The sequence below is a fragment of the Engraulis encrasicolus genome, chromosome 9 (genome assembly GCF_034702125.1).
Source record: "Engraulis encrasicolus isolate BLACKSEA-1 chromosome 9, IST_EnEncr_1.0, whole genome shotgun sequence".
Lineage (NCBI taxonomy): Eukaryota > Metazoa > Chordata > Actinopteri > Clupeiformes > Engraulidae > Engraulis > Engraulis encrasicolus.
Window position 1 is genome coordinate 46,603,283 of NC_085865.1, and position 15,205 is coordinate 46,618,487.

Below are 15,205 nucleotides of genomic sequence, written 5' to 3' on the forward strand. Positions count from 1 at the left end.
GAGGGATGTGGCTCTCTTGAAATTGGCAAGACGTTGGTAACGTTAGCACAGAAGTATCAAATGCACCGTTGCAAAGTGCAAGTCATCAGTTCACATGAAATGTCACTGCCAAAAATGTGAAGAATTTAAGGTGAAACTACAAGAAATTATTATTCCAGTGCCTTACATCAGTCAGGTGTCAGAAGAAGCACTCAGAGACATAGCAAAGGTAAGAAGGGATGACACCAGACAACCATTTAACAAGTTAATTAAGTCAAGACTGGGTCAAGAAATACCCTAGGACAGAGTTTTTAAAGGTATTATGGACTGGTGAAAGTGACTATTGACAGACAGGGTGGATGAGCCCATGGCTGGATCTGTGAGGGAAAAGTTCGCAACTTTCAAGATTTATGCAGTATTCTGCTGGCATTTGAGTAGAACTCAGGAACTCATCTGAGTGTGCACATTACTGATCTAGCCATGGGCTCATCGATCTGGTCCATTAACAGTCACTTTCACAAGTTCATAAAACCATTGACAAAATTGTCTAAAGACCTTTCTTGACCCAGTCTTGACTGCATTTCTTGTTGAGTGGTCTTCAGGTTTCAACCTGTTTTACCTTGGTCGTGTCTCTGAGTGCTGAATACAATGTTCTTGTGGACACACGATGTAGGTTTCAGTTCTGGGATATAACAGCACTGCAGGGTAATCATTTTGTGATAGTTTGACCTTCAATTCTTCTCAATCCGGCAGTTACTTTGTGAGCACAATGCATGTGACACTGATGACTTCGTAACGGTGCATTAGACGGATATGACCAATATCTGGGCAATTTCAAGACAGCCACATCCCTCTGGAAGACTTCAAAATTGTTTATAGACTTTTCAGAGTTTGTTAGATCTCCTTTGTGGCCTATTTTCCCAGAGGAAAACAAAGTTGCCTAATAATTTGCCCTGATATAGGGTATTGGGCTCCTTCGATCACGCCATCTCTTAATATACAAATATGCATGACCTGGAATGCTTTAATTCATGTCCATAGAGGTTGGTGGCGGAAAATGTGCATATAATGGACAATATGGTAAAAAAACATGTTTGCCTAATAATTCTGCACACAGTGTATGTGTGTGTGCGTGCGTGTGTGAATTCACAAGAGAGAGCTTATTGAAAGAGACTGTCCAGCCAAAACAATGTTGGTATCTGAAGGTATTTACATGTACAACAAACATTTAAATCTGTACTGTTCTGGCTGGAGAAGCCCAAGCAGTGCACGGAGAAGCTTCGACAACAGGTAGGCCTAATTAGGGTTCACCACAGTGGCCTATGCCAGAATCCCAACGCACTCAGATATTCAAAGTATACAAGGACTTAATAGTGAAATGCTTTTTGAATGTGCAATTCTTTAAGAGTAACCAATGTGTTACCAACTTCTGTGAAGGAATCCTCATGCAGATGATAAACATACTGTATGCATGAGATATTGGACAAAAAAAGTCAAATTGTCTAAAACATTATTGTCCTCTGGACAGAATGTACTATGAACACTAAACATAATATTTTTGCCACAAACATAATTAGATTTTTGTCAACATCTTTATTGTCAGGTATATCTAACAAGTTACCAACATAATCATAGCGTTTATTACATGATATTAAGCAATCACTGTCATACATCTTTAATCTATTGTCAAGTCATTTATTGTTAATATTGTGGTCATATATTATTGTCAACCATTCAGCATTATAACAATGTTGTTAAGAAACTAACATCAAGTGCGCGATAGGAGGCCTCAGAATGGTCTCGTAACTTTCTAATTATTAAGCATTAATTCTTGGTCCAGCACTCCAGTCCTTCACTTGAGCCTGCTTTTAAGAGCAGAACCATCAGTTTGATGGTTTAAATAATTCAAGTCTGGTGGTCCTACTATAAGGACTAACATATTCGAAGCAGATGCATTTATTTATTTCCACAACCCATGTACAAAGTACTATCCCTGCCTCATTTTCTTTTACATTGTTTTCAAGTTCCGAGTTCCATGTCTGCACATGTATCATATTCATAATTATTTAGATGTCATCACCTAAATATTTCAATGTTGTCATTCAGTGTTATTTTGTCTCACAACTTCATGTGAGCATCAGAAGTTATATTTACGTGCTTTAAATTTTAAAACACATGTAGTGCCGTCAAGACAACTGAAGAGAAGTCATTTCAGCTTTTGGCAACACATTTCTGTCCATCACTCAAACTCAGGACTTCTGGACTTCCAAATATGTGTCTGTCAGCTTAATTGCTGTAAGGAAATTAACTCCCCCTTTAGTCCAAAAGTGAAAACAACTACAGTCCGAGAGAGGTCTGACAAACAGATTTAAGGTAAATAACTATTTACAAAGTAGCCATGGTGCTCAGTCGATCAGCCCTTGCGTGTATTGTATAGTCTTGGTGGTGGTCTGGAACGGTGGGTGTCTTGGTGGACATGCCATGGTTATCCAAACGAAAGGGGAGACCGTGAGGTGAGGACCCTGATGAAGGAGCTATTGCGTGGGCCTCTTAGACTGATGGACGCCCCCTCCCCAAATGTGCACCCTTCTGTCATTATCCTTCTGTGGAGGAGCAGGTGAAAAAGCACTGTGCATCACTGAGCTTCTGGTTTCTCTCCACACAGCCACCATTCTCCTCCTCATCTCCCTACATCACGCTCACACAAGTTCAGAAGGAGCCCTACTATGACCAAGCTTCCTCCTCCATGTCAGTCGGTCATGACTTATGTGATGTTAGCTGCGATTATGGATGGAGTAGTGGTGGCGGTGGTGGTGGGGGCTTGGAGTGAGGAGTATGCACACTTTCTCAGACATTCTCTTTGGTAGAGAATCTGAAGAACACTATGGTCAAATGGTCCTGACATGGAATTTTTTAAAAAAAAGAATTTTAAATGTGCAGACTCCTCACTCCAAAACTTCTGTCAGCCTTTGTTCTGCACCTTTGTCTAGGATGTGCGCCATCTTCACCCTCAACTGGTGGTGGTGTTGGTGGTGGTGTTGGAGGGGAGTGACACACGTTTCTGCTTCTCCACCTCACCCTTTGACCTCTCGGAGCCCTGTGGCCTCTCCCATTTCACCGCCCGTCTCACATCAGCACGGACACGGGTGGACTCGGGTGGAGAAGGCTGAGTGAGTGAGTGCGGGTGTGCGGGTGTGTTATGTGTTGATAATAAGAGGCAGATGTCATTGGGTGGAGTGTTGATCTAGGTCTCAGGGTTGGGGGTGGCCAGCAAGGGCACGTTGTCCCTTCTCCTCCGGCCCAGCGGAGGGCGCCGGTACTGCTCGCCGTCGCCAAGCGTCTGGGGCAGCGGCTTCCTCTTGCTCTCGGGCAGCAGCAGGATGGACAGCACGGCCAGCAGGGCCAGCGAGGAGTAGACCACGTGGTGCAGGAAGTAGCCGTAGTGGTTGCGCAGGTCCATGAGGGGCGAGCTGAGGCGGCCCACGCAGCCCAGGGCCAGCACCGCGCCCACAAACGCACCCCTAAAGGACAGGAAATGTTATATAGAATCACATTGCACATATGTAGACGCAGTCGGCACGTCTGGCCCGCCCAGCGAAGCTGCTCGTTTTCCCCTCCGTTTCCTCTGCCAGCTGGTCAGGCCAGACGTGCCTTCTCTGGCAGTGATTGGTACCGTACAAACAGCTGGCAGAGCTTTGCTGGGCGGGCCAGACGTGCCGACTGCATCTATCCATCAGGTAGCCAGTAGGATCTTGGAGGGTGCCATGCCAATACAGAAGCGTTTTGATTTGGGAGCTCATTTCATGAAGACACTTGTCAGAGGCGCTGCCACGTAACAAGCATATCTACATTTACTTGAGTAGAACCCAAGACAGGAATGAACCAAAGCACCCCAAGCAGAGTACCACATTGCACACATTGCCATAATATTGCATCATCTACAATAGCATCATACAGGATGTACAGTTCTTCAGGGTGCACATAACCTTAGCAGCTCTTGCTACAGACTAGGATCAGCAGGGCTTTCCAGGGCTTATTATTATAGGCTAATGTTACATCTGAAGTACCAGAAAGCGACCAATGAACTACATCAAATTTTCCTGGTCTCCTTACAAATCACCCTTTTTTAACTTGCCCTTCAGAAATCTGCATTGCAGGACTACCCAAAGGAGTGTTTCTTTCAGCCAAAAGAGCTGAGTAGTGTAATGTGAAGTTCATGTGGCCACTCTATTTGTATCATTCCTTACTTCTGCATTGATGATTACTTCTCCCAATCCCACGCCATAGCAGTGTCATCACATTACGATTGTTCACTCTCCAGCCACAGTGAACTTTCTTCATTGTGTTGATGTCTGTATGGTAGGCTAGTTTGCTATTCTGTATTTAGATTTAGAGATAGAGGGCACATTGCCAAGTCTGTATAAAATGAGTATGCATAATGGTGTTGTACATTTACAAAATGAATAGTTTAAATCCAGAGCAGCTGTAAACTGATTCTAGAAGCATGCCTGGCTAATTTAAGATTATTCAGATCTTATGGTCCGCATATACAAAAAAAAGTCCCCATGACATCCCCCAGTGTCCCCCATGAGACACTAATGTTGTTGGACCACCTTTAGATTTGATTATGCCACCCATTTGGTGTTGAATTGTTTCAATTACTTGAATGTCTGGATCTATTTTCTTCCAGTGTTATAAATTACATTTTCACCAAGGTCTTGTATTGATGACGGTAGAATCTGAATGCTGTTCAAAGCCTTTTCCAGCATATCCTTAAGATTCTCACTGAGGTTGATGTCTGGACTCTATGGTGGCCAAACCATGTATGAAAAGGATGTCTCATGTATGTGTGTCTCATGGGGACTTTGGTGGCCAGGCTGTGTACAATTTTACATTATAAATGTTATAAATGGTGCAAAATGACCAACCTATTTGACTCTTACATATATTACATATATAACTGAATGTTGATGAAATTTAAGTTTAATGCTACAAAACCTCTAGAAAGCATACCGGTAACTGGAACAAAGGATTTGCTGAGTACAGCATTCCTACCCCAAAAAGTATGTCAGGAGCTTGCTGTTTCTATATTAGTAAATTGATAAGTCATCAGTAAATTGCACTGAAAAAACTGTGCTATATTTAGTGCTGTTCTGAGTAAGGGTTTCTTTTAGTGTAATGGAAAACCACAACAACACAAGTAATGATGTTAAGAAAGATCTACATGTGTGGATCATTTCCTTAGTATGCCTTACCTGATAACAGTGGGCATGATCTCGGCCGTGAAGAAGATACACAGGTGGGCCGCGGCCTGAGAGGCGAAGAGCCCCATCACAGAGAACACAGTGATGGCCGACTCTGACAGATCTGCAGGGAAACACAGAAGGCAACAGGGATTGATGCACGAGAGCATAGTGAAGGCTCCGCATGAAAGACTAGCTGTTAACTAAAAAGGGTCAGCCGTGGCCTAGTGGTTAGAGAGTTGGTCTTTCAATCTAGGGGTTGCCGGTTCGAATCCCCCCTGACCTCTCCCTACATCTCCATCCATGGCTGAAGTGCCCTTGAGCAAGGCACCTAACCCCACATTGCTCCAGGGACTGTAACCAATATCCGTCAAAAATAATAGTTGTAAGTCGCTTTGAATAAATGAAAGTGTCAGCTAAGTGTAATGTAATGTCATGTAATGCAACTCAACATTCATGTCTAGGTCAATCAGCTGTCTTCACCTCCCTGTGTTATGGATCAGTAACACCAGCCATGTTTTGTGGCTATAGCTGGACTGAGGACAGGGCCCAAAGTTTGATTGTTACATTTCAAATAATACATTATACTTGTAGTTCTATCAGACTGAAGTGTTGTGGGTACAGCAAGTAACCTTGAATCTATCTATGGTATGTCTCTGGATGGGACCCACACAGTGAAGGGCAACAGAAGACAAGCTTTTTCTAGTAAAGCTATAGCCATAAGCTACCACATGGTGGCAGCAGAGCGCAGGGCCATAAAAAGAGAGCATGGCGTGATATTTCCAAGCTGCTGCCCACAAAAGAACTGAGTGATACTGACACATAAACCATCTTGAAAAGAAGCAGCAAATCGTAGTCTGGCTTTGACATGCTAGAGTGTTACTTCGGGTCACAGCAAAAATGCTACTCCCAGCCCAGTCAGTCAGCTGCACCACACACACACTTACACTCCATTAGTCCCAGGAGAATGAGTGAGGCCAGTCCCGTCAGCGTCATGGCCAGGAGCAGAATTCCGCGGCGGCCACACCTGTTGACGGTCGCCCATAGCAACAGCCAGGCACCGCCCCCTGCGCAGACGGAGAGCAGGTAGGTCCAGTAGAAGCTGGGGGTGGTGCCTCTGACGTCGCCGCGGAAAGAACTATAGCAGTGGCTGATTCCATGGGAGATAAACCTGACGGGATAGACAAGGAAACAAACATGGCTCATTTTCCACTGTTGTGTACTAACATCCCTCAACAAACAAGCTGAGGGACACACTGCACCACATACGCTACCTGTCTAGCTCACTCACAAGAGCTGAGATTTGGCCCATTAACCACAAGTACAGAACACACAAATCACTGTAGGCCTATGCTACAAATTCAAGTGCAGTACACTATGTTAAGTATAAACAAACATAGGTCATAGTATATTCAATCGGATTCTAATTTAATCACATTCTAATTTAATAATTAATCGCATTCTAAACTTCCTTAAAGTGCCAACGAGCTGCTGAAGTTCACCTGTCAAAAGTAAGTAATCTGCAAATAAAGTATTTGGGATAGTATACTTAAGTCTGAATATTTCAAATAGTATAAATACTTTCACACAATCAGCACAGAAAATCTTTAGAGAGCCGCTCCCCAAAGCTACTGTACATTTAGACTGTAAAACAGTGTGGCACGTAATGCATGGTCAACAGTCCAGTGCAGTGAGCTCAGGGAGGGATTGACTGACTGGCTGGCATGTTGACTTACGAGGTGAAGCCCAGCACGCAGATGTTCTTCCAGATGTTCCTGCTGTGGACGAGCTCGTGGAAGGACAATTGTGGGCGGCTGGAGGAGGGCTGCTCAGACTCCAACTCTGTGTGTGTGGAAGAGAAGTAAGTAAGTTAGTAAGTAAAAAAACAGTGTAAATTGACCAAAGTGCTGTACAGCATGTAACTAAAATGATAATCAAAACAGTATAACAATTTTAGCAGCATAATAAAACATTTTTGCGGCATAAGGGCAGTAAGCAAAAATAATAATAATAATAATCAAAAAAATAAATATATATTCAGTATAAAGTGTTAAAGGGCATAAAGGTAAGAACTAAGAAGCAAAGGTTAAGGTATAAAAATACGTTTTTAGTCTGGATTTAAAAGTAGAGGTAGTGGGGGCGAGTATAATGGGGGGCAAATCATTCCAGAGGCGTGGAGCTGCCACAGCGAAGGCTGAGCAGAGCAGAGGAGGAAGAACATCACCGCAATGACATGATGAGGCAGTCTGTAATTACAGACCACAGCCTGCCTGCCTGCCTGCCTGCCCTCATGGGCCAATAGCAAGACCATGAGCTGTGTGTACAGTACACAGGGCTGCTCAGAACAACAAACACACATGGCCCTTGCACATGGTCTTCGACTGGGAAATACTGTACTTAAGATTTTTTTTGTTACTGTTTACTAGTCTAGGCAGGCCTTGCTAGACCCACATCAAGATGAGATGGGCCTAGGAAGTACAAGTCTCTCACCAACTAAAGTATCTGACATGAGGTAGGAATACAACATTAGCACCAGAGAAAGTGGAACCACGTGGATTACTGTTTTGTGGTTTGGTCTTTCAGAAGCTAAACCTCAGTTTTTTTAAGTAGACCAGGGGCGTGTAGTAAGAAGTTGGTTCAGTAGTAAACCAGGTTAAGTTAACCTTGTGGTAGAGGTAAATAATCTAATAGAAGAGCCTAGAGTCCTCATGTTCTTAACTAAATGATACCTGCAGGTAAATCTACAAGTATTAGCAGGTTTCGCCTTCCACTTCCTTTAGGTTAACAAAGCCTGGTTTATCACTTAAAGGGACACTGTGCAGGAAATGGTCAAAAAAGGTACTGCAACTATGTTGCTTATTGAAATTGGGCTGCCTATTGCCAAATTTGATCTTTCCATAAGAGTTTACTAAGTATTAAACAAATATTTTCTAGTATGGTCCAAGTAGAGTCATTTTTGCAGCTAAAAATGGCTATTCTTGGAAATTCAAAATGGCGGACCATGGAGAAGATCCCCCTTTTCATGTATGAAAAGTGCTGTTTTTCCAGTCATAATGAATACTTAGAATTTGATGCTGGTGGTAAGTATTCATGAAAAAGGTAACATTAGTGAATGGGCAACATGAATTCTGGAAATAAACAACTAAAAATCTCACACAGTGTCCCTTTAACCATGTTCTTAGTAGTATACCCCGCTGGTCTTCTTATACGTAGCTGTAGGTGTCTACTGACCTGTGAAGCTCTCGTCATCCCTCTCCCGGTTGCTGTCTCTCCTCTCGCTGAACGAGTTCATGTCCCCAGACCTCTCAGACAGCAGCAGCCAGCGTGGAGACTCTGGGAACACCCCGGGAATGCTGCCACAAGCACAAACAAACAACAGAAACAAACAAAAACATTGAGCTATTCCCCAAACACTGGCTTCACTGGCATTACTTCATTTTGGCATCAAAGTTGATGAATGAAGACGGATTGGTGGGATGATGATGATGATGATGATGATGATGATGATGTCATGATATGAATTAAAGATAATCAGACATTTTGTTTTGTCTTCACACTTGACACCAGACAGTCAAAGGAATAGAAATGGCGAAAAATAATAAGTACAGAAAATTATAGCTAAATCGTATGTTCAATCATAAAATAATTTTTAGACTGACATCAATTCAGCTGATAGTCGACTATTGAGATACAGTACCTGTAACTGATGTGTACATTTACTTAGTTAGACCAAAGTGATTGGCAACGTATGGCTACCTATGAAGACAGACATGTGAATGACAGCTAATAGCTGATGACTGAAGCAAACATATGGGAGGCACCAAGGGCCCTGGGAGATCAATATGGCGTATTGACAAGGAGAGAGGATGTCCGGCTGCATTATATCCCGCTGCACTGCCCATCCCCTTGTTCTTGCAACAGCTCACTCAAAGGTGTAGTCTATGTGATACACTGGTATATACTGTATGCCATATGCTCAGTGATGACCAGTTACCAATCTTAAAATGCATACTCTTTTGCAGTGTGAGTGTGTCAGTGTAATTGTAATTATAACCAACACACACATACACACACACACACACACACACACACACTCATTTCATTTATGTATCTATTATACACCTATAATATGATGTAATAAAAGAAATCTGGAATCTAAAGAAGAGTAAACCCACAATGCTACGGCGCAGTGCACCCATGCACGTTGCCATAGAGGAGCAACTTGCCCATGGGGAGCCAGCCAGGTTCGAGTCCAGCCGGCCTGGGCCATTTTCTAGGTGTAGGGGTGTACATCACAGCCTCCATGGCGATACGATTCGATATCGATTTCTTGAGGCAGCGATTCTTTTTTTTTCTCTTCATTTTTCCACTTCTATTATGTTATGGAGCTAGGGCATTGCACAGGGGCCAGTGATTTGATTACTTTCGATACTTAAGAATGCCTGATCATCGATGATTATTTACAGCCCTATTTCCTAGTCCCACCCCATCTCTCCCTCCTCCCACTTGCTTCCTGTCTCTCTTCACTGTTTCTGACTGCAATAATGTCCCCAAACGCCTATAAAAATGATATGCTCTAAAAAAGCAGACTAACCCCACTGAGTACAGCTTACCCGTAGCAGAGGAAGAGTATGAGGGGAGCGGCCCCCGTCCCCAGTAGGCCCCTCCACGTCTGGCAACCCAGGGCCACGCCCAGCAACAACAGCTCCCCGGTAAACGTCGTCAGGCCCGCTATCACGGTGACCAGAAGTCGCAGCGAAGGGTCGCAGAGTTCTAGACCTGTCAGTCAAAACAAACACAGGTGAGAGGCATGAGGGGGGGGCTTATGGTGGCTTGCTTCACACACGCTGAGGACAACATTAAATAGGGATTACATCAGCCTGGACCAGGAATTACTGTAGACTGCAGTAATCAACTACAGCATGCTGATTAAATTCTCCACAGTTAAATGGCTCACAACAAAGGCGCATAGGCGGCAGAAAAAATAACACCTGCAGGGCCAGTGTAATCTTTTTTCCATCAAACACCATTAAAAACTGGACCATGGCGACGAAAAAAGTCAGACTCAAAGGCTTTTTCGCTCCAGCCCAAGGCTACAGGGTTAAGAGCAGGACTTTCCATCAGCGTTTAGTGGTAAAGGTTTATCAGCACGCGGGAATTAAATTTCCATGCTGGCTGATGGCTTTGAGAGCTCTACTTTGTCAAACCCAGCCCAGCAGCTCTATTTACGTTCTGCCTCTGGGAAACTGAAACTCATTGCAACAGCTACTGCACAGTGACTATGCATTAAAGGCTGAAACCGGTTATTGCATACTTATTGTATGTCTTCTTGTGGTCGAATGCCTCGGTATCTTACTGTATACTTTAATGTAAATGTATGTGCTTGTATGTGGATGGAAACTACATTGCCCACTTAAGCCATAATGCCCATATACTGTACATGTATGCTGTATACTTTTTGCGGGCCTAGATATTACTGCATGGGCTTATGTCCATTTCATGCTGTTATGCCATTTCTCTATATGGGCCTATTTACATTACAACTAAACTATTTGGTTATTTACTGTAAACATAAAGGTCCTGATGAGTCCTAATGTATGTTACTGTGTACTGACTCCATGTAGAGAGTAAGGTGTTGGCTGGCTCAGAGCAATGCTAAAATATTTGGCCAGTCTCATCATCAGTGTACAGTGTAAATCGTAAATATCAGCATATCACATGGGTGGCCATGGTACAGAGCAGGCAAGATTTCAAGTCCAAAGTGCATTACTGTAAGTCAGTCATCCAGCGATCCAATCATTTCAGACAAACCCATATGTATACTCACTTGTGATCTGATATTAAAAGTGAGTTACAGCCATGTTTGAGGTAGAGGATGAGGTAGGTTCATGAGTGTTGCAGAGTCGGGTGGACTTGTGAGGTACTTGTGTGGTTTTTATGACTGAGGCGTACTATGACTGCAGAGTTAGACTGAAACAGACAATTACAGTATGTGAGTTGAAGTAGACGTGTACTGAAGTGGATTTGTGAGGTAGAGTGTGCCATCTAAAGAAAGAAGTGTATACTGCCCGACAAAGACAAAGGCCTAATTACACATTTTGTCAGAATTGAGTTTAGACTGTCCTCGATTATAAGTCGCTTTAGTAATAAAGCGTCTGCCAAATGCAAAGTAATGTAATGTAGACTGAAAATGGTCTTCATTACACCTCCGTTGTCTTATGACAAAGTCTTATGGTCCAAATGCATGAGATACTGTTTTGTCAAATTTGCAGTAACTACAATTTCCAACCTAATACAGAGGCTTTAAAGGCATTTTGCCTTTGTAGGGCAGTGTAGAGGCAGAATTAAGTGACTCATGTGGAGAGTGAGGTGTGTGTGTGTGTGTGTGTGTGTGTGTGTGTGTGTGTGTGTGTGTGTGTGTGTGTGTGTGTGTGTGTGTGTGTGTGTGTGTGTGTGACGTAAGTCTGAGGTAGACTCACGTGTGATGTAGAGAGTGAGGTAGACTCCGGCGCTGGCGGTGGCCAGACAGAAGCGCATGACGATGAAGATGGGCGGGGAGGGAGCGACGCACACCAGCACGCCAAACACCACCGAGAGCGTCAGGGAGGAGAGCAGCGCTTTCAGTCGCCCCAGCCTGAGACAGGAAGAGGGAGGAGAGTTTATTTGCCACACACAGTACAGTCCAGTGCTAATAATCTGTACACAGCTGGCATTGACATTGCTGTCTGGCAATTTCACATTCAGAAAGTGAAAAACCTGCCACTGCCAGAGTTTCTTTCCAAACACATGGGACTTCACTTCACTTCACTGTCTTGAGGGCTCATTATGTTTCATTTATTCAGGGCTGGTTGCATCAAATTTGGGGCAGGGCTTTTACATCCTGAACCTGATATTGACAATTCTGCCGGTTGCACAGAAAGGCAAGACTTACTAAGAATACTAACAGAGAAAACAAAGACTATAATTAGTAATACACTATAAAAAACATTTGGATTATTCTGCTGATTATTATTGTTCGCTGTCCAGAGACATATAGTACAGCACCAGGTGGAGCCATAGCTTTTACAATGTCATGTCTATGAGGACTCTCATTCCTCCATGACATTTCAGTCAAATGACTTTAGCTGTAGGCCAATGGAACAAAATAGAAGTCCCATTGCCCACAACTAAACTCTTTTGAGGTTTAAACTGACATCTACACAGTCATGGCTTGAACATTGGAGAGAGGAAGAGGAAGAGGAAGAGGATGCAAGCTTACGACACGAGCCTATAAACGAAATCACAGCCTAGTTTACCTCACAAACACACTCCCCACTGGGACGCAGCAGTCGGCAAGAACAATGGACAACAAACATTGCGTCATACGCTTGTCAACACCCACCATAACAAGCAAGCCAAGAATAGGAACAATTAGCATGTCTTCCTCTCCTATTCCTGGCCCTTTAAGATCCTTGCCTGGGGCCTCTCGCTTAACTCTGTATTTACTGTAAATTCACTAATATAATAATCAGCTTTGATTTTTGGAAACGACGACAAAATAGCTACACAGAAACATGAATGAAATGTTGCAGACCAACAGACCAAATGTTGCAGACTGGACCATGTGACTAAGCAAACTAACCCAACAATAGCACAATTTACCCTTGACTTGAGAAATGATAGCATGACAATAACAGTCCATGAACCCTAACAAAATGTGAGTGCTACGGTAAGTGCTTTCCTTAACAATAGTAAGGGTTGGTAACAAGAACACGGTTTGTAGGCCTAATCAGGAAGTTTTAAATGTCCTCCCAAGGGTATATTCTTCCTGGATGAACATGTACTGTATTGTATGTGTTGTGCTTTCTATGAGAGAAGTGCTGTGGCACACTGGCCCTAAATCTTAGTTATTTGGTGCAAGCACAAGCACCCACCACTGACATTTCAATGTGACTACATATTCTTCAGAGTCCAAATGTTGTGGATTTTCAGAGTTTAAAGACATAAAAGTGAAAGTGCATATGGATTGACTTTTTTGCATGTGTCATGAATTGCTATTCCTCAATCAAAACACAAAACAAAAATTTAAATTCACTTTGGCATGCGTCATGATGTATCGCTCTTCCTCATGTAAGACAAGTGTAAATGCACATGGATTGACCTCTGCAGATGTCATGATGATGTTAGGACTGTAACCGAGAAATCGGGATACAACTTCACGATACTGTATCGCGATGCAAGGAGGCATAATCATGATACGTCCATTCAAAGTTTTATTGCATTTCAGTCCAGAAAACAACCACATGATATGATGTGATAGTGCTTCAAATCATCATAATTATTAATTGTAAACTTTTTTATATTATTAGTAGCCTCTTGTAACCTATTCTACCTATAAACTATCATAGTTCTCATAGATTTCAAAAATCGTGGGGGGGTATCGAACCATATGTAAAAAATCATGATATGAACCGAATGAGTGCATAGTTACAGCCCTAGATGATGTGCATTTTTTCCCCTCACCGGTCTGCAGTGAATCCAAAGCCCAGGTATCCGACGAGGGCCCCCAGTATGAAGCAGACTTCCTCCAGGGGCACCAGCCAGTACTGCCCACACACCAGGTCCCACTGGGCCCACAGGAAGCAGCGGAGAGGAGAGGAGAGGAGAGGAGAGGAGAGGAGAGGAGGGGAGGGGAGGGGAGAGGAGGGAGGGGAGGGGAGGGGAGGTGAGCGGAGGGGAGTGGAGGAGAGGGGAGAGGAGAGAGGAGAGGAGAGGAGAGGAGAGGAGGGCAGCCGGGACGCAGCAGCCAGGAAACCAGGGACACGCAAATGGGACAGAGGTCAGTAATAGGAAACAATACAGCACATTACGAGACCACACACACAGACACACACACAGACACACAGACACAGACACACAGACACACACACACACACACACACACACACACACACACACACACACACACACACACACACACACACACACACACACACACACGGAGACAGCAGCATTGGTTTGGCTATATCTATATAGACACACACATAAAGATACGTATATCATGCCTACAAAGATGGTCAGTCATAGACACATAGAGATGCACACGAATACACACACACACACACACACACGCACGCACGCACGCACGCACACACACGCACACACACACAACCCATTAGGTAAGCGTTAGCACATCCCCTTGAGTTTCTCAGAGGATTAACAGCTAGATAACTGCAGTGTGAATGGAAGCACTTCCAAAGCAGTTAACACACCCACACACACACACACACGGGCACACACACACACACACACACACACACACACACACACACACACACACACACACACACACACACACGACACTTCCTGTGAGTGAGCTTGGCCGGACGGAGCGGAGGGTCACTGCTGTAAGATGTCTGCTGAGTGAATGGGAGCATTTTGCAAGCCTGTTAGGCATTGACCAGAGAGTAGAGTAGTGTGTGTGTGGAGCGCTACTGCTAGCCCAGTATGCAGGGAAGGGGGTTGGGTTGGCTGCTTGGCTAAGCTAGCAGCGCTAACGATGCTAATGATGTCCTGCTCTGAATGCCAGGGCCCAGTGAGACGCTGTCACATCTCATCACTCAACTCCAGGCTAGCTCGCCCCAGTCCCATGGAAAAAAGCACCCCCAACTCAAAGCCCAGCCCCCACCCTCCTGGCCTCCTCGCCCCTTTAGCATGCCGCCTGCCTGCCCTCTGCAGCCTGCACTGGGCTAGAACTAGAACTAGAAGCCCCTGAGGACCGAGCAGAGGCCCCATGTGGACACTACGCTGCACCACATTCAGTATACGACACGACAACAGACACGCACACAGGCTTGCACGTAGGCACGCACACGCACAGAGAAACATAGCACACATACACATGCATGCAAAAGTATGTGTGTGTGCGTGTCCACATGCATGCACACCCCCACTCACACAAACCAACATCACGCATACACGCACGCACGCACGCACGCAAACAC

General features: G+C 44.2%; 1 protein-coding gene across 1 annotated transcript in view; it reads right to left on the reverse strand.

Annotated features, from left to right (window-relative positions):
• Positions 1–1,552: 1,552 nt before the first annotated feature.
• The window catches only part of slc22a17 (solute carrier family 22 member 17), a 21,189-nt gene continuing 7,536 nt past the window's right edge, over positions 1,553–15,205 (reverse strand). The window contains exons 3-10 of the mRNA XM_063207264.1: positions 13,725–13,828; positions 11,702–11,856; positions 9,836–10,001; positions 8,454–8,575; positions 6,959–7,064; positions 6,170–6,393; positions 5,235–5,346; positions 1,553–3,500 (exon numbers count right to left, since the gene is read on the reverse strand). Of these exons, the coding sequence (XP_063063334.1) occupies positions 3,224–3,500; positions 5,235–5,346; positions 6,170–6,393; positions 6,959–7,064; positions 8,454–8,575; positions 9,836–10,001; positions 11,702–11,856; positions 13,725–13,828 (1,266 nt within the window). The 3' untranslated portion in view covers positions 1,553–3,223. The remainder of the gene's footprint in view (positions 3,501–5,234; positions 5,347–6,169; positions 6,394–6,958; positions 7,065–8,453; positions 8,576–9,835; positions 10,002–11,701; positions 11,857–13,724; positions 13,829–15,205) is intronic.